The 19,044-nt window shown below is 42.3% G+C and overlaps 3 protein-coding genes across 4 annotated transcripts in view; all 3 read left to right on the top strand.

The window, feature by feature from the left end:
- Positions 1-19,044, top strand: part of PTPN9 (protein tyrosine phosphatase non-receptor type 9) — an 80,067-nt gene that overhangs the window by 18,609 nt on the left and 42,414 nt on the right. Inside the window, exons 1-3 of one of the 2 annotated variants that reach the window (XM_033440109.2) lie at positions 10,834-12,485; positions 16,499-16,642; positions 18,939-19,028. In XM_033440109.2, coding sequence (XP_033296000.1) covers positions 16,589-16,642; positions 18,939-19,028 — 144 coding nt within the window. In that variant the 5' untranslated portion in view covers positions 10,834-12,485; positions 16,499-16,588. Of the gene's footprint in view, positions 1-10,833; positions 12,486-16,498; positions 16,643-18,938; positions 19,029-19,044 lie in introns of those variants that run through there. The other variant, XM_004276328.4, reaches the window with a different exon arrangement.
- On the top strand, positions 421-8,555 carry LOC105747706 (protein preY, mitochondrial-like). Its single transcript, XM_049706766.1, has one exon. The coding sequence runs from the start codon at positions 5,867-5,869 to the stop codon at positions 6,197-6,199; it is 333 nt and encodes a 110-aa protein (XP_049562723.1). The 5' UTR covers positions 421-5,866; the 3' UTR covers positions 6,200-8,555.
- LOC101270469 (phosphatidylinositol N-acetylglucosaminyltransferase subunit Y) lies at positions 5,865-8,555 on the top strand. The gene has a single exon (XM_033440119.2). It carries the CDS (start codon positions 6,296-6,298, stop codon positions 6,509-6,511), a length of 216 nt encoding a protein of 71 aa, XP_033296010.1. The 5' UTR covers positions 5,865-6,295; the 3' UTR covers positions 6,512-8,555.

Here is a 19,044-nt window from a genome sequence, read left to right on the forward strand (position 1 = left end):
TCTGGTGTTATTTACTGATGTGTAGTAAGGTTTACATAATGCCTTCCCAGATAGCCAGTTATTGGATCCTGTGAAGTAGGCGGGTATTATCCTTTTTTGGTTGAGGAAATTATGGGGTGAAAAATTTTGACTGACTTGAGGGCACATAGCTGTGGCAGAATTAGGTCTTTAATACAGGATTGCTGGTGCCACATCTAGGACTTGCTCTCTTTACTGCAGCCTTCTGACAGCACTTAGCTGTTGGCTATCAACCTTTTTTCTCTCTTTTTTTTTCCTTTTTTATTGAAGTATAATTGACATACAATATTATATTATTTTCAGGGGTACAGCACAGTGATTTAACATTTATATATATTACAAAAACTGAGGAACAGCCAGATGGAAGAGATGCATAGGGCAAGGTATGTGGGAAGGGGTGCAGAACTTCCATGTCCTCTCCAGGCCCAGGTGCGCCACTCTCCCCAGATCTCTGTGTGTTCACCAACCCAGAAGCTCCTTGGTTATCACACTTTCAAAGATTACATGGTTACTTTCTCTTTGAGACCCTTTCAGTTTTTCAACTAGTTTATGTTCTTGATCTGAATTAAGGCCAGTATAGTAGTTCCCCCATCCTTTTATTTTTTTAGATTATTTATTTACTTATTTAATTTATTTTTGACTGCATCAGGTCTTAGTTGAGGCATGCAGGATCTTCGTTGAGGCATGCAGGATTTTTCGTTGCGGTGCGTGGGCTTCTCTCTAGTTGTGGCGTGCAGGTTTTCTCTTCTATAGTTGTGATGTGCAAGCTCCAGGGCACGTGGGCTCTGTACTTGCGGCGCGGGTTCCAGAGTGCGTGGGCTCTGTAGTTTGCGGCATGCAGGCTCTCTAGTTGAGGCGTGCGAGCTCAGTAGTTGTGGTGCGCAGGCTTTAGTTGCCCTGCGGCATATGGGATCTTAGTTCCCTGACCAGGGATCGAACCCACTTCCCCCTCATTGTAAGACAGATTTTTTACCACTGGACCACCAGGGAAGTCCCCCCTCATCCTTTTAGAATGAAACTGTCAGCAAGATTTTATTAGATTTTCAGTCCCTACCCCCTTTTAAGATAAATTTGATATCCAACTAATGATGAGGTACCTGAAGTTTCCTATCTCTAACATCATCATTACCAGGCCAATTTGGGGATCTTAACCAAGAAACTAATCTATATTCTCCATTATCGAGCAGGCTGAAGTGTACTCCAGCAGCTGTATCATGTCCATTACTCTCTTTTATCCTCATTCAGAAATTCTTTAGTGTGGTTTATAGATTTCTACTGGGAATATCATTTTGAGACACACTGCCGTCCCACTTCCCCCTTTAAGATTTGAATGAGATTTGCCCATCATTGGCATACGGCATTCACAAATTCATTAAACTCAGATTTTTGTGGATAGGGACCATGTCTTATTTATTTCATAAAAGTCATGAACTTTAACTGATTTTGGATATCTCTATTATAGATGTCTTTTTAAAAAAAATAATAAACTTCCTTTATTCCTTTGCTTTTTCTCTTTCCTTCAGTCCTTTTTATTTTATCTTATTTATTTATTTTTTGGCTGTGCTGTGTGGCTTGCAGGATCTTAGTTCCCCAACCAGGGATCGAACCCGTCTGTGCCCCCTGCAATGGAAGTGCAGAGACCTAACCACTGGACCACCAGGGAATTCCCTAGATGTCTTCAGTTAAGATATTGGCAACTTAATTTTCAGATATTTTCTTTTGTGGCTTAATAGTTACCTCTCCCATTGCTTTTCTTATGTCATTCCTGATGTTCTTTCCCAGTTTTATCTAGGAATTTTTCTCTCTTTATTTTCAATTTTAAGCTCTCATAATCAGATTGGCAAGTATTCAGACAAACATGTTCTTCCTACTCCCTGTCAACAACACTCTTTTAGCAGGCTGAGAGCCCATCATCATTCGTATATTTACTCATCAGTATGGAGCCATATGCTGTGCTTGGTGCTGAGTATGCATTTGTGAGCATGGAAGACTTGGCCCTTGCACCTCTCTAAACTTATAGGCTAATGGGAGCAGGTAGACAATAACATAAGCTTTTATAACACTGTGTGCCTGGGTGGAAGACAGTAAAAACTTCCGGATGAAGAAGTGGGATTTAGACTGATCTAAAGGGCGAATAGGAGTAAGCCAGGGTTGGGAGGAAGGGAAGGAGAAGAATGTTCCAGCAGGATCTGGAAGGTCAACTCCAATTTATTGACAGTCATAAACATTCCTCCTTTCTTTCTGAAGTCTCAGCCATCAATTGGAAGCAGAGAGAAAAATTGTAACTAAAGGCCTCCCCCACCCCTAGGTTCTCCAAATCCTTTAGATTTTTTTTCCCTAGAAAGACTTTCCAGGGTTCTTCTGGTTGTGTGGTTCACCCCCTTATTAACCAGCTGGAATGGGTAGCAGCTGGCAAGCTGCCTTTGGGTTCTTCCTTATAGGGAGTGACCAATTATGCACCCTCCCCCCGCCACTCCCCCCAACCCCTGTCTCCTTCTGGGAAGCTGGATGACTTTGCACTTGCTGATGGTGAGGAGCTTCCTGTTTATTCTCCAGATTTCTGTTTTTTTCTATGTTTCTATTCTGTGTTATATTCTTCTGCCCCTCAGCCTCTTGACATGAATTTTCTCCTGTGACAATTTAGAAATGTTTACTTCCTTATTTTCTTGTTGAATTATTTCCTCCATTGTCTCTGGGAGTTCTTCATCCTCTTTGATAACCTTTGTCTGGAGAGTGGTATTTAAGCCTGAGAATAGAGATGCCAGCTTATGTTTAGTAAACATGCTGTTGGCAAAAAACCTCCAGCAGGAAAGCGAGTGTGGCACAATTGCCCCACTGCAAGGGCCTTGGAGCATCCCCTGTTTAGTGCTAAAGCTCCTAAAAGCAGCTATAATCCTTTACCCCTTTGTAGAGCTCCCTAACTCATTATCTTTGGTCTTGATAGGAAGACTATAGAGTATCAACAAACTCATCATTTGGTGGCATAGTTTAAAGTACCCCGCCACCCCCGTCACGTGGCTTGTGGGATCTTAGTTCCCCGACCAGGGATTGAACCTGGGCCCCAGCAGTGAAAGCACTGAGTCCTAACCACTGGACTGCCAAGGAATTCCCTAAAGTACTTTTTTAAACATTATGTTCAGATGTCCTTATTAGATATATATTTTAGTTAAAGACTATATAAAATTGGTACATTTTATTTTGGGGGTGGATAATATAGTCACATGATTTAAACTTAAAAAGGTACAGAGGAGAATTTGGTAAATATTCTCCTTCTTGCCATGTCTCTCAGCCACCTAGTTCTCTGAGGCAACCAACGTTACCAGTTTCTTGTATATCCTTCCAGAGTAATTTTGTGCATAGACAAAGACACGACTTAGTATATATGTCATAATATATATGTCAGATAACATATCTGCTGATGAGATGAATGATGTGTATCCTGTATTTCTCAAGGCCACTTAGTGAGTGGGAAGACTGGAATTTGAAAAGTTTTGAATTCAAACCTCAAAACCTCAGCTATGCCATTTATTAGTTGAGTGACCTTGGGCAGTTTGCTTAGACTCCGTATGCTTTGATTTCTTTATGTGGTTAATAATACTCAGTGTGCCAAGGCTGTTGAGTATGATGTATGTACAGTTCTTCCTCTGGTGCATGTCAAAATGCTTCACAAATGGTTGCTACCTTTGCTGTTTCTTGCTGGACCACACTATTTGGCCTGTGTGAACTGGGAGGGGCAAAGTCTTGCTCTAAAAAATGAATGGATTGAATTGCCTTTACTGTAATATGTGATCAATGCTCTCTACTTATGAAGGGAACCATGAGCCAAGGAAGATAGAAATAGCACTTTGAAAAGAATAGAACATTTTTTGCTCCCCAGGTATTGGAGAACAGCTATTCCTGGTCTGGGGTCTTCACACTTGGCTGGTGGAGTGCTGATAAACCCTAGGACTTCACTTCCCCTGGTAGGAAGTTATTAACACTGAGGAGCTTTTCATGTTTAATGGCTGAATTAGCTCTGGCCCTTCAGTATTGCTTGAAGCTTTGGACTATTATGGGAAGCTTCACTTGGTCAGTCCTGTTCTGGGTTTCCTGCTATTCAGTTCCCATTGTTGTGTTAATCCTTTAATAGCAGTTAGCTTTCATTCTTTTTGGTTCTTGCACAATGCTTGATGTAATAGATGGAAGAGTCTCGAATTTCAGAACCAGTCCCATGTGGTTTCATCAGGAGGATGGTGTTAAGCCTTCCTTCATGGTTATCTGGACTCAGCATTCTTTTAAAAATTATTATTTATTCTTTTTTATTTTTGGCTGCATTGGGTTTTCCTTGCTGCGCGTGGGCTATTCTCTGGTTGTAGCTGGTGGAGGCAACTCTTCCTTGAGGTGCAACTCTTCCTTGAGGGCTTCTCATTGCGGCGGCTTCTCTTGTTGTGGAGCACAGGCTCTAGGCGTGCGGGCTTCAGTAGTTGTGGCACGTGGGCTCAGTAGTTGTGGTTTGTAGGCTCTAGAGCACAGGCTCAGTAGTTGTGGCGCATGGGCCCAGTTGTTCCACAGTAAGTGGGATCTTCCCGGACTAGGGATTGAACCTGTGTCCCCTGCATTGGCAGGCGGATTCTTAACCACTGCGCCACCAGGGAAGGTCCCTAGTTTGCTCATTTTTAAACAAAATCATAATGGGTGTTGAATTTTATTCAGTGCATTTTCAGCATCTGTTGAGACGGTTATATACGTTTTCTTCTTTAGTATCTGGTAATATAGAAAATTGTGTTGGTAGATGTCCCTAGGTTAAACTTTTCTTTTCATTCCTAGGATAAGCCCTCTTTGGTTATGATGTATTTGTCCTCTGTTAAACTACTCTTTCTACAACATCAGAGTTATCTGGACCATGAAGGTTTAATAGAATATGGCATAAAAACCATCTGAGCCTGTAGGTATTTTTTGTGTGTGTGTGTAGGGGATATTTGACAACTCTTGTTTTTTCATTCACATTTCTTTGATGCTCAGTGGTCACTAGTACTGCTAAAAGTGAATCTTAAAAGTTCCTTGGTTTTTCCTCCTCTGCCCTCTAAATGTTAATGTTCTTTAGAGTTCTGTTGTTCATTATTCATTCATACATATTTATTAGATATTATTAGAGATATTTATTAATGCCAGGCACAGTGCTAGGAACTTCCCTCCCTGCTGCTAGATTTTTTCCTTCTAGTCTGGCTTCCCCACTGCTGGCAGAGTCATTTTTAGCTGGGAGAGGAAGACTAAATGTATTTCATACCTTCTCTTAAAAATCTCTGTTAAGGGACTTCCCTGGTGGTGCAGTGGTTAAGAATCTGCCTGCCAGTGCAGGGGACATGGGTTTGAACCCTGGTCCGGGAAAATCCCACATGCCGCGAAGCATCTAAGCCCGTGTGCCACAACTACTGAGCCCCCGCGCTGCACTACTGAAGCCTACGTGCCTAGAGCCTGTGCTCCGCAACAAAGGGATGCCACCGCAATGAGAAGACCCTGTACCACAACGAAGAGTAGCCCCTGCTCGTTGCAACTAGAGAAAGCCCGTGTGCAGAAACGAAGACCCAACACAGCCAGAAAAAAAAAAAGTCTCTGTTGAGTCCTTCATGTGTATAGGATCATGGGCCTTTCCTGTGTGGCTCAGCCTCCATGTCAGCTCATATCCCACCATTCTCTGTCATATACACTGGACACACTGGCTACACTGTATCCCCCAGTAATCCCTGTTCTTTCATGACTCTGCCTTTACACATTTTGTTTTCTCTAAAGAGAATTCTTGTCTCTTCCTGGCAAATTTCTATTCATCCTTCAAGGCACTCTTTTAAAAAGATTTGTTGTTGGCCAGAACATGCTGAGCGGAGTGTGCGGCCGGCTCGCCTCAGCGCTGTGGGGGACACGTACACAGCCGTCCGCGGTCGCCCAGAGGTATCTGCACATGTTGTCCACAGACAAGAGCGAGAGGACAAGGAAACCTCCCCGCGCCTTCGACCCAGCGCTGCTGGAGTTCCTGGTGTGCCCGCTCTCCAAGAAGCTGCTCAGATATGAAGCATCGACAAATGAATTGATTAACGAAGAGTTAGGAATAGCCTATCCAATTATTGATGGGATTCCTAATATGATACCACAGGCAGCCAGGATGACACATCAAAATAAGAAGCAAGAAGAAATGGAGCAGCATTAGATCATACTTAAAAATAACAACACACACAACTAAATTTTCTAAATACCATCCACCTTTTAAAAAGTCAGAGTGACGGGTAATAAGTGGAGGAAAAGAATGTTTCTGTCTCTTCCTACGTTGACTGTCCTTATTCCATTGGTCTCTTTAGCAGGACTGTTATACTCGTCCTCTGTGGAAGAAAACTTCCCACAGGGCTGCACTAGCACAACCAGCCTGTGCTTTTACAGTCTGCTCTTGCCGATTACCATACCCGTTTATGTGTTCTTCCACCTTTGGACTTGGATGGGTATTAAACTCTTCAGGCATAATTAATACAACCAGAGCCAAGATGGTATAGCCTAATGATATGCTGAGTGTCTGTCTCTGAAAGCTCAACTACATGGAAATACTGGAAACCCACGTAATTTGCAAGAAAGATGCTTTGCCTCGCTTCTGTCAGAGGTTTAGGACTATAGGAGGCTTAAGCTGCAGAGGCTTCTTTATTGTACTTTGGTCTTCCCTTGTTTTTTGAAGGTTCTCATTTATACCTGGGGTATCAGAAGAAACATTTCAACAAAGTGTCTTGTTGGAAGTTAATAGCCCCAGACATCATCTGATGGCTTTATTTCTTATCCCATTCATAATTAAAAGTTACTAATTTGAAATTTTATATGTTTATTTTACATTCAAAGTCTGGTAAAGTCACATGTTAAGGATGACTGAAGTAATTCTAGAGGAGCTCTGTTGGAGTAGTTGTAGAGAAATGCATTTGAACTAATGTGGTATAAAACTGTAATAAAATGGAAATTTCATGTATTTGCCAAAAAAAAAAGATTTGTTTTTAATTCTCGTAGAGAGTTTGAATCCCATAGTACTCTGTTCATAGATCTGTCTTAGAACTTATCAAATTATATGATGCTGATCCATTTATACATGTCTCCATGTTTAAATGACTGTAACCTGCTCAGAATGGGTCTTTCTCTCTCTAAATTATGTCTCCTCAACAGCTACTGTACTGCTTAGCATAGAGTAGGCTCTCAGCAAATACTTGTGAATGCTTGACTGACTACATGAGTGGTTGCCTGAAAGAGCTCTGCTGTGCTCTTGCCTTGAAGGGGGATACTACTGCTACTAGTCATGGAAGGTTGCCAGAGAGGAAACAAGTCTCTGCACTAAAACAATGTCTGCTTGAATAGTCCCTCTTTCTTCTTCCCTTCCCCCAAGATGCGTGTGTGTGTGTGTGTGAGGGGGGGTGTGTGGTTGTGGGGACATAAACTTAGAAAAGTATATATCTATTAGTATTTTTCTGTTGACTTTAACTTTTAAATTATTATTTTTTAAAATTTATTTATTTATTTATTTTTGGCTGTGTTGGGTCTTCGTTGCTGCGCGCGGGCTTTCTGTAGTTGCGGCAAGCGGGGGCTACTCTTCATTGCGATGCGTGGGCTTCTCATTGCAGTGGCTTCTCTTGTTGCGGAGCACGGGCTCTAGGCGCACAGGCTTCAGTAGTTGTGGCTCGTGGGCTCTAGAGCGCAGGCTCAGTAGTTGTGGCGCGTTGGCTTAGTTGCTCTGCGGCATGTGGGATCTTCCCAGACCAGGGCTCGAACCTGTGTTCCCTGCACTGGCAGGCGGATTCTTAACCACTGCGCCACCAGGGAAGTCCACTTTTAAATGATTAAAACATGAAAACAGCTGTAGGGTGATGGGATTTTTGGTTGACCTTTTCCTTTTTTTTTTTAATTAAACAAACATTTTTAAATATAGTAATAAGTCAATAAGGGAACTGAACCAGATTCAGGATTGAAATAATGCAGTCTTTTTTAAAAAAACATTTATTTATTTATTTGGCTGCGTCGGGTCTTAGTTGCAGCATGTGGGATCTTCATTGCAGCATGCAGGATGTTTCGTTGTGACACATGGGCTTCTCTCTAGTTGTGGCGTGTGGGCTCAGTACTTGCAGTGCATGGGCTTAGTTGCCCCAAGGCATGTGGGATCTTAGTTCCCCGACCAGAGATCGAACCCACATCCCCTGCATGGGAAGGCGGATTCTTAATCACTGGACCACCAGGGAAGTCCTGAAATAATGCAGTCTTCCATGAAGATATCAAAGCCATATTTTTCACCACAACCTCCAACATTTCACGTAGGTTAAGGATGTCCCTCAAGCATCTCTAAGCCCTCCGTCCCCCAGCTTCTAACTCATGGCGTTCTGCATGGTGACCTGTGCAGGACCACCAATGTTTATACACAGTGGACCACCTTAGACTCTCAGGAGGCCTGGCCCAGCCTGCAGAGACTGACGGCAGCCCACCCTCAGCCGTTCAGTCCTAGAGGCACCCGCTGGCTGACCGCTTCCTTTTTTTTTTTTTTTTTTTTTTTTTTTACAGATTTTCTTACATTATTTCATAACATAAGTTATGAAATAAAATCAGAAAGTTTTTCTTAAAACTTTTTCCTTCCAAGATGCAGTAAAACCCTATTTAAGAAAGCACTGGGGACTTCCCTGGTGGCGCAGTGGTTAAGAATCCACCTGCCAACGCAGGGGACATGAGTTCGAGCCCTGGTCTGGAAAGATCCCACACGTTGAAGAGCAACTAAGTCCGTGTGCCATGACTACTGAGCCTGCACTTTAGAGCCTGCAAGCCACAACTACTGAAACCCACACACCTAGAGCCTGTGCTGTGCAACAGGAGAAGCCACTGCAATGAGAAGCCTGTGCACCTCAACGAAGAGTAGACCCTGCTCGCCGCAACTAGAGAAAGCCCACGCGCAGCGACGAAGACCCAACGCGGCCAAAAATAAATAAATAAATTAATTAAAAAAAAAAAGAAAGCACTGGCTCTTACATGTAAGGCTTACATATGTTGGGTTCTATTATCAATGAAACATTAATTCATTTAAACCTCAACGTTCCTATGGGCAGGGTACTCATCACTTTTAACAGATAAGGAAACAGCACAGAGCTAGTAAGTTGTAGAGCTGGGATCGAGCAGAGTGGTTACTCCAGCAGTTAGAATTGCTGAATTTAATATTGCTCCACCTCTAGCTTCATTTAAAGTTTGGGTGCCCAAACAGCACCACTGTTACAGTGATTTGAATTAGTAGCAGAGTTACTAAGGTTTAAGGGTGGCAGTCTTGGGGGAGAATACTTTGCTAGGGACTCAGTACTTCAAAATTGATTTGTCAAATTTACTCCCAAACCTTCCCCTCCCCTTTTTTCTGACTACAAAAGTAACGCATGTTTATTGTAAGGAAAAACTGGGGAAATACAGGAAAACACCAAGATTTCAGAGTGTTCATCTTAACACTTAGTGGTGGTAATAACTACTGCAAACATTTTCATATTTTTATGTATTCAGACTTTAAGAAATGAAAATGAGATTCTGTTGTTACCTATTTGTTAATGATCTGTGTTAATGTTTAATGAGCATTTTTTCATCTTAATGTTACATTCTGTGTACTACCATTGTTTCACCAATTTATATTTTGAGGTGATTTGTACTGTTTTGTTAATTATCCTTATTGATGAAAATGTTCACAGATCTAGGTTATTTTTCTGGGAGTGGAATTGCGGGGACAAAGAATATGCTGTTTTTTATAGTCTTTTAGTGACTGCTGGAGTGCCTTTGCTGAACCCTCACCAACACTAGGTAGTAGCATTGAGCGGGGTGGGAGGGAACCTTGGCTGGTTTTGGTTACATTTCCATGATTACTAATGAGGTTGAATATTTTCTGTAACTTTATTGGCCAGTTGAGTTTCTTTGAAGAATTGCTTATCCATCCTTTACTTGTTATTAATTATTCATTCAAGTATTTTTGCTGAGTGCCAAGCACTGTTGTAAACCTCAGATATAAGGCAATAAAATAATAATAAAAGAAAAAGAAAGCAAGCACTGGCTCTTTTATTTATTTTAGGCTGCATCAGGTCTTAGTTGTGGCACGCAGGATCTTCTTTGAGGCACCAGCGTGCCTTTTTTCATTGTGGTGCTTGGGCTCTTTGTTGTGGTGCGTGGACTTCTCTCTAGTTGCGGCCTGTAGGTTTTCTTTTCTCTAGTTGTGGCCCACAGGTTCCAGAGCATGAGGGCTCTGTAATTTGCAGCACGTGGGCTCTAGTTGAGGCACGCGAGTTCAGTAGTTGTGATATGTGGGCTTTAGTTGTCCCCCTGGTGTGTGGGATCTTAGTTCCCTAACCAGGGATCGAACCTGTGTCCCCTGCATTGGAAGGCGGATTCTTTACCACTGGACCACCAGGAAAGTCCCAGCACTGTCTCTTTTTTTTTTAAATTTTATTTATTTTATTTTTGGTTGCGTTGGATCTTTGTTGCTGTGTATGGGCTTTCTCCAGTTGCAGCAATCGGGGGCTACTCTTTGTTGCGGTGTGCGGGCTTCTCATTGTGGTGGCTTCTCTTGTTGAGGAGCATGGGCTCTAGGCACGCAGGCTCAGTAGTTGTGGCGCACGGGCTTAGTTGCTCTGTGGCATGTGGGATCTTCCCAGACCAGGGCTTGAACCCATGTCCCCTCCATTGGCAGGCGGATTCTTAACCACTGCACCACCAGGAAAGCCCCTGGCTCTTTTTAAAATTAATTAATTAATTAAAAAATAATTTTATTTTTGGCTGTGTTGGGTCTTCATTGCTGCACACAGGCTTTCTCTAGTTGTGGGGAGCGGGGGCTACTCTTCATTGCAGTGCGCAGGCTTCTCATCGTGGTGGCTTCTCTTGTTGCAGAGCATGGGCTCTAGGCACGCGGGCTTCAGTAGTTGCGGCACACGCAGGCTCTGTAGTTGTGGCTCGCAGGCTCCAGAGCGCAGGCTCAGTAGTTGTGGCACACGGGCTTAGTTGCTCCACAGCATGTGAGATTCTCCTGGACCAGGGATCGAACCTGTGTCCCCTGCATTGGCAGGCAGATTCTTAACCACTGCAACCACCAGGGAAGTCCCAAGAGCGTAGTTTTTAGGTTGAAAATGCAGCAAACTTCACCTTGCTGCCTTATAGCAAGCTAGTGTATTTTAGCTCAGATTCTGTTTCCTGGCAGATAGATGTGGACTAAAGGGATTACTAGACTTTACAAGAAAATTCACAATGAAGGAAAGGTGGGAAAACAGGCATAAGAGGAAGGTAATTTACTAATGCATCTGTCACTGAAATTAATGGGGAAATGGCATATTTGCTGAAATACGGAGGTAACCTCACATTTGTTAAAAGGCAGACACTGAGTCTTATATTGAATCACTTTCCTTATTTAGGTATTCAGTGCAGGGTGACTGATTGCATTTTTTGCATGGTGTTTGTCCTGAGCAAAATTGTTCCTATATTATGATGAGAAACACTCTCAAGTCAGTCTGATGCTGTTAAAAAGGATTAGTGCTCAGGATGGCAGTGTTAATCTCCAGAGCTGCCAGTGTAGGGACAAAAGCATTGAGAGTTGGGAGCAAGGGTATAAATACTTCTTTTTGTTTGTTTGTTTGTTTTTACATCTTTATTGGAGTATAATTGCTTTACAATGGTGTGTTAGTTTCTGCTTTATAACAAAGTGAATCAGTTATACATATACATATGTTCCCATATCTCTTCCCTCTTGCATCTCCCTCCCTCCCACCCTGCCTATCCCACCCCTCCAGGCGGTCACAAAGCACCAAGCTGATCTCCCTGTGCTATGGGGTATAAATACTTCTGGACCTAGCTTTTCCTATGTTGCCACAGAGCCCTGAATGAGGATAAGTTGATCCTTTAGAGACTTTTGTATTACAGTTTAACACATATTGGAAGTTTCTAATTTAAATTTATGCTTTTGGATAAAATGGATTAGAGAGGTTGAATTGCTACAGGCTAAAGAGAAACAACAAAGGTCACTTGATTTTGAGGAACTCTCTGTTGAAAGAAGTTTTAGTGTGAAATGACTGGAGTTAAGAAAAAAAGAGAATGGGCTTCCCTGGTGGCGCAGTGGTTAAGAATCCACCTGCCAATGCAGGGGACATGGGTTCGAGCCCTGGCCCAGGAAGATCCCACATGCTGTGGAGCAACAAAGCCTGTGTGCCACAACTACTGAGCCTGTGCGCTAGAGCGCGCGAGCCACAACTACTGAAGCCTGTGCGCCTAGAGCCCGTGCTCTGCAACAAGAGAAGCCACTGCAATGAGAAGCCCACGCACCTCAACAAAGAGTAGCCACCTCTCGCTGCAACTAGAGAAAGCCCGCGAACAGCAACGAAGACCCAATGCAGCCAAAAATAAATAAATAAAGTAAATTAAAAAAAAAAAAAAAGAAGAAAGAATGAACATCCATTCAGAGACTGCCTACCAAGTGCCAGGTAGTGTGGTGAATGCTTCTTATCTGTTGTCTTGTTCAAGCCTTATCTTTTCATGAAGAAATAGAGGCTCAGAGAGGTTAAGTGACTTGCCCAGATCATACAGGAGTGAGTGAGAGGATGGGTTCTTTCTGACTCCCAAACCCACTACACTGCTAGACTTGTTTCTTGGTGGTTAGATGGCTGACATCCCAGGACTTTATTTCAAGAGTAGGTTTCACTCTTGCCCACATTGTCTTGGAATACAGGATTTTAGGTACTAACTGTGGAACCAAGGGTGCCAGCCCATTCTTCTGGACCTTTTGGGTTGCTAGCCCCTTGCCTAGAGTTCATCTGAAAATTATAGCTGCTCTTGGGAGCTTAATATAACATGAAGACTATGATGTTGGTTTTATTCTCTCCTATACCATACACCACCAGTAGATAGTGTCCAGGGTGTAATCACTTAACTGACAGATTTCTCAGCCATTTTATAGTGGTTCTCTGGTTTCTTAGTCAAGAAACTTGTTTTTATCAATTTAAACATGATTGTGGGAGAAGTATGTAATTACAGTAAGCTTTGACTATGCTGTAACAAATCTTACCCATACCTAACAAGCTGGTTGAGGAGGGTTGTAAGTGATAATGTTAGTTTTTCTGTACATCAGTTCAGACCTTTTCCCAAAGGAAGACCAAAGCTGTTTGAACTGTGACCACGCCTTTGTTGCCAGGTGTGAACAACTTGTGATTACTCATAAGCCTAGGTAGCTTCAAATTATTCACCTTGATCTGAAGTATTTTGTAAGCTGTGACTTAACCATTTGGCTCATTCTTTCTTTCACCAGGAAATACACTGAATATTAATTTCAGGAATTTCAGTGATCCCTTCTGAAGAGTGTATCGCTCATTAAAATATCTGGGGCTTGTTTTTCTGGTAACAAACAGAACCACAAATTGGTCTGTACTTCGTGGCTGTGCCAAACCCTTGTGTAGACGGAGGGAAGGACCTGATGAACTGTTTAGAGAGGGGCTGTGGAAGATGAGACCATCTTTCTAGCTTGTCTAAGAGGTTCATCTCTTTGACCAGAGGAATGGGCATGCAGGAGAGAGAGAATGAGGCTGAACATAGCAGGCGATGTATGAGTGTATTTGTATCCGTAAATATCACATCACTGTTTATAGTACACTGGACTCTCTTCATGCAAGGCCTAGTCCTGCCAAATCTGGAGGAATTGTTCCCATGCTTAAAGCCAAGAACAACATCCTGACCAGCGGGGGACAGAGGTCAGCTCAAGGCAGCAGCTCTTGGGAGCTACAGGACATTAAGAACCTTGAAGGAACTGAGTTTAATGAGAAGGAAGCCAATATGTACCTGGAAGGAAGTGTGTGAAACCTGTGTGACTCTTGTTGGGGTGTGGCTTATTTATGAGAAATGAAAAATCATCTTAATAGTTGGATTTCATATCACCTCCTGGTCATTTAACTATATTTCCCCCTCCCACCTGCATATTGTTTTGTCTTTTGATTGTTTTTATTAGAAAAAGGGGAAAAAGATATTCTGTTATTCTGGTGTTTTACTCTACAGGCAGCTTCAGAGATGCCCAGGACAGAGCTGGCTTGAGAAGATGATATGTTAATTAAACAAATAGCCTTTACAAAATCTCCTAGGACCTTCCGGACTTGCCACACTTTTGTTTCTGGGATCTTTCTGTGCCGGCTTCTTTTCCCTTCCGTCTTTCCTCATTCTGATGCTGGCCACTCACCCCACAGAGGCAACTCCAACTGTTTTCTGGTGGAGCATTCTAAGTTTGTCCTGTTGTCTTCTCTGGGACTCATTTCTCTGGTCTGACTGTAACTGGTTCTGGGCCAAAGTGATCGTCTGAAAGCTTTTCTTCATAGCCTTTATTTCTTGGCTCTCTTCATGCACTTTGCCTGATTAGTTTTGCTGGTTCTCTCCTTTTCCAGTTGATGTGAGGTATGTTGCCTCAGTTGGAGGGTTCTAAAGCTCAGGTGCAGCCCCAGGCCTCTTAGATTTTACCCTGGTTTGTAAAGTGCCTTTATCCTTTCCTAGAAATTGGGGGAATGAATCAGGTGCTCTGTTATATGAGGTACTGCTGACCCTCCTGGGATTCTAGTTTGCTAGTTATTTAAACACGTATGTAGCAATTTGGATTGTATTTGCAAGGTAGGACTTGTTGCCAAGACTCTGAAGCAGGTCATTCCTGTTACCCTTTCTCCCCTGTTTTTTTTTTTTTTTTTGGCCACACCATGTGCCATGTGGAACTTCCCAGACCAGGGATCAAACCCATGCCCCCTGCAGTGGAAGCGTGGAGTCTTAACCAGTGGACCACCGGGGAAGTCCTCTCCCCTGTTTTTGAATTGAAAAATTAGAGACTGGGACTTCCCTGGTGGTTCAGTGGGTAAGACTCCCTGCTCCCAATACAGGGGGCCTGGGTTCAATCCCTGGTCGGGGAACTAGATCCCGCATGCATGCCGCAACTAAGAGTTCGCATGCCACAACTAAGAGTTCATGTGCTGCAACTGAGAAGCCCCCATGCCACAACTAAAAAAAGATCCCACATACCGCAACGAAAAAAGATCCCGTGTACTGCAACTAAGACCCGATGCAGCCAAAATAAATAAATAAACAAATATTTTTAAAAAGTAAAGAAATATTAGAGACCACGGTCACATAGTAGGTTGATCTTACACCTCTTGAAACATTTTTTTGTATTCCTTATATGTAGCACAGATATTAACAAATAGTTAAATACACAATAGTTTATTTTTTAAAAAATATTTATTTATTTTGGCTGCGCCGGATCTTCATTGCGACAGGCGGGATCTTCATTGCGGCATGTGGACTCTTAGTTGTGGCATGCACGTGGGATCTAGTTCTCTGACCAGGGATCGAACCCAGGCCCTCTGCATTGGGAACGCAGAGTCCTACTGACTGGACCACCAGGGAAGTCCCCACAATAGTTTAATAAATACATCTTAACTGAGGGGTTGGTTGGTTGATCAATTAAATTTCAGAATTCTCATCAAGTTGATCACATTTTGGACCAATAAGTGAGAAACGTTTCTGATTGGAAGGCAAAAAATAACCATGCAGAAAACGTTTAGCAATTTAGAAAATGCATGCAAAAAAATCCTATTCTAAAATGAAGAAACAGAAAGGTGGTTTGGTTAGAGCGGAGGCTGGTTAAAATGTAAGGAGAAATAGGGTGAGAGAGTATAAAAGAGCATGGATTAATCAAGAGATAGGAATAATTATGGAAATAGGCATCTTATCAGCTTGGGATTAAACAGTAAAAATGAAAATTCCCACTCTTCCCCCAGTAGTAGGTTCTCTACCCTCACACCCCTCTCCCAAACCACTATCCAGAGGAGCTGTTAATGACCCTCTGGGCACTGGTGTCCAGTTTTGGGGGCTGCCATATGAAGCACAAAGAGGTCCTGTGGGGTCAGTCAGTGCAAAGAGCAGTTGGCCTTTACATTTGTTAAATTCTTCTAATCATTTTGCTGCTCTCAACAGTATTGCTAATTTCAGAACTAAAACCATTTTCTGATTGTTTTACTTTGTGTGACTGGCTCACGGGACCAAAACAGCAGCTGAGACTGCTATACTACACTGTGCGTTAGGCAATAACTCTTCAGAGGGCCCATCCACTTTTTTTTTAGCCTTAAAAAAAAACAACAACAAAAAACAAACTCTGCTGTGTTTTTTTTTTTTTTTTGCTTTGGGGCCAGTAATTTGCATCATATTTGGGAGCCTTGATCTTCCCCTCATTATATTTCTTCATACATTCCTGTGCTAAGCCCTGCTCTCTGGACCTGGCTCTGGCTTCTGGCCTCATTGAGTTGTATGAAATTTAACAATTTCTGGTTTCAGATCTGTTTCCAACTTTTGTTTTCCCTGTTCCGTCTAGTAAACTTTGGGTTCAAACTTGCTTGGGGAAAGTTTATTTTTTTTCTTGCTTATTTTTTTGTTTCTGTAAATATATTCTCTAATAACTACTTTCTTTGTCAAACAGGCCACCAAGCAGTTTCTTGAAGAGATTAACAAGTGGACAGTTCAGTACAACGTTTCCCCCCTCTCTTGGAATGTGGCCGTCAAGTTCCTCATGGCCCGGAAGTTTGATGTGCTCCGTGCCATAGAGTTGTTTCACTCCTACAGAGTATGTACCTCAGGGATGGACCTGCCATGTGGCACCTGGGTTCTCTATGTTGCTGTTGTTTCTGCCACAGTCTACACAAACAGTGGTTCTCCCCACTCCCATTAAAAAAAAGTGGATCGGTATCTAAGAGCCCTACCTTGGAGTGAGAAAATCCTTCTGAAGATACTTAGAAGCTCCCTAAATAAATTTAAAAAAAAAAAAAAAAGGAGACTGAGATAAGAGGCACTAGGATTAATTTAAGAGTTTAAAACTAAAGCTCACTTACACCCATTTTGTGGGTCATCTTGTTCAATATTCATTCATTTATTCAACAGATATTTATTGTATATCTACTATGTTCCCAGTGCAGAGATTACTATTTAGAAAGAGAGTAAATAAACAATTATAGAAATGTTATGATACGACAGTGCTGGGTTCTGTGGAAAGCACATTTAATTAAGAGGGTCAAGGAAGCTTTCCTGAAGGAAATGACTTCTAAATTAAGAGTAGAAGAATGAGTAGGAATCAGACAGTAGGGGAGTATGGCAGAGAGAACAGCAAGTTCAGATGCCTAGTGGCAAGAGACAAATTGAGCTGATCAGAAATGCTGAGTGCGAGAAGGGGGCATGGCAAGAGATTGAGCAGCAGGTAAACAAGGCCAGATCAGAGAGTATCTGCTTTTTCTTAAGGGCAGAGAAATTCATTGAAGGTATAAACAACAGAATGCCTTGATCAGATTTGCTTTCTGAAAGATTATTTTCACTGTGATTTAGAGGATGGACCAGAAGGGCTATACTGGAGACAGACCAATTATAAAGCTGTTGTACTTACTAGGAGAGAGATGATTGTGGTGTCATTAAATGCAGTGTCAGGGAGATAGAGAAAAAGTGGTCAGATTCTAGAAGTAAAATTGATAGGACAGAGTTGCTTATTAAACTAGTGTGAGGAAAGGGAAGTGGAGAATTCCAGGTCTCTGACTTGGGTGGCAGGGTGGTAAATGGTGGTGGCATTCACTAATTAAGAGACACTGAATGGGTACAGGTACGTGGAGAGAGTAGGTCATGAGTTCAGTTTGGCCGTGTTAAGGTTGAAGTGCCAATGAGATATCCAAATAGACATGTCCTCTAAGCAGTTGAGATGTGAGTCTAGGGTTGGGAAAAGAAGGCTGGACTGGAAGTAGTGATTTCAGAGTGACCAAAGTAGAATATTGGAGGTGAATATTGGAGCCATGAGAATGGGTGAGGTCATCCTGGGAGAGTGTGAGGAATAGGGAGATGTGTAGGGCAGAACCTCATTTCAGACTTTTTGCTTTCTTTGGTCCAGTGTTGTTTTTTAAAGTTAAGTTTGAATGCTTTATGTAAGGCATGCACTCTCCTGTGATTCCAGCACTCATACTGTCTTCACTTGCTGCCTTGCCTCTGAAGGCGTTTGAATTTGATTTTAGGGATGAATTGGGGAAGAATATAAACAAAGACCTAGTTTGTTTTATTCACCAGAGTGTTCTTAGCACTTAGCTGAGTGCCTGGCACATAATAGTTGCTCAACAAATACTGACAGAATGAATGAATGAGTCAGTGAGTGAAATGAGTGAACAAATGAATGAAAAAAAGCCCACAAGAGACTTAGAAGGAGTAGCTGAAGAAATAGAAAAACCAAGAGAGTATTTTTTTTTTTTTAGTCAAAAATAGAGAATGTCTCAGGAAAAAGAGAATGTGAGTAGTCACCCTTGTCATGTAGAAGGAGGACTGAAAATGCCCATTGGATTGAGCAGGAGCTCTGGATGGTATAGTTAGTTTGGGAGGAAACGAGAGTGCAGTGGAATGAGTGTGAGGGAACTGAGGATGAGTTTAAAGAATCTGGCTGTGAAGATGAATTAAAATGAGGTCATGGTAGCTGTTGTTGGAGAGTATATTGAGGGGAGGGATGGCTCCTATTTAAGACAGGAGAGGCCTAAGCCTGGAGGATGTGTTAGGATATCTGTTTCCAGACAGTTTGGGGTACATATTTTAATATCAGTGCTGCTGCATGTTTAAGAACTTTGACCTTGCACTGTAATGATTGATATATAGTGGTTGGTCTTCAGGGTTAGGATTCTCACTGATTCAAAGAAAAAACCTAAGCCCGAAGAGGCTGATAAGCTGGCATTGGACAAGAATTCTGACAACACTCAGTTGGCCTAGAGGGGGGTTACAAAGGAATTCATGATTCAGTAAGCTGATTTCCAAAATCCCTTATCTCTGAGATTTGGTGGTTACATAAAGCTGTCATGGGTGTACAGTATTTTTATATTAATTCATCTTGCTTTTTTTATTTTCAGGAAACACGAAGGAAGGAGGGCATTGTGAAGCTGAAACCTCATGAGGAACCTCTCCGTTCTGAGATCCTTAGTGGAAAATTCACCATCTTAGTGAGTATTAATGAAC

The sequence above is a fragment of the Orcinus orca genome, chromosome 2 (assembly GCF_937001465.1).
Source record: "Orcinus orca chromosome 2, mOrcOrc1.1, whole genome shotgun sequence".
Taxonomy (NCBI): domain Eukaryota; kingdom Metazoa; phylum Chordata; class Mammalia; order Artiodactyla; family Delphinidae; genus Orcinus; species Orcinus orca.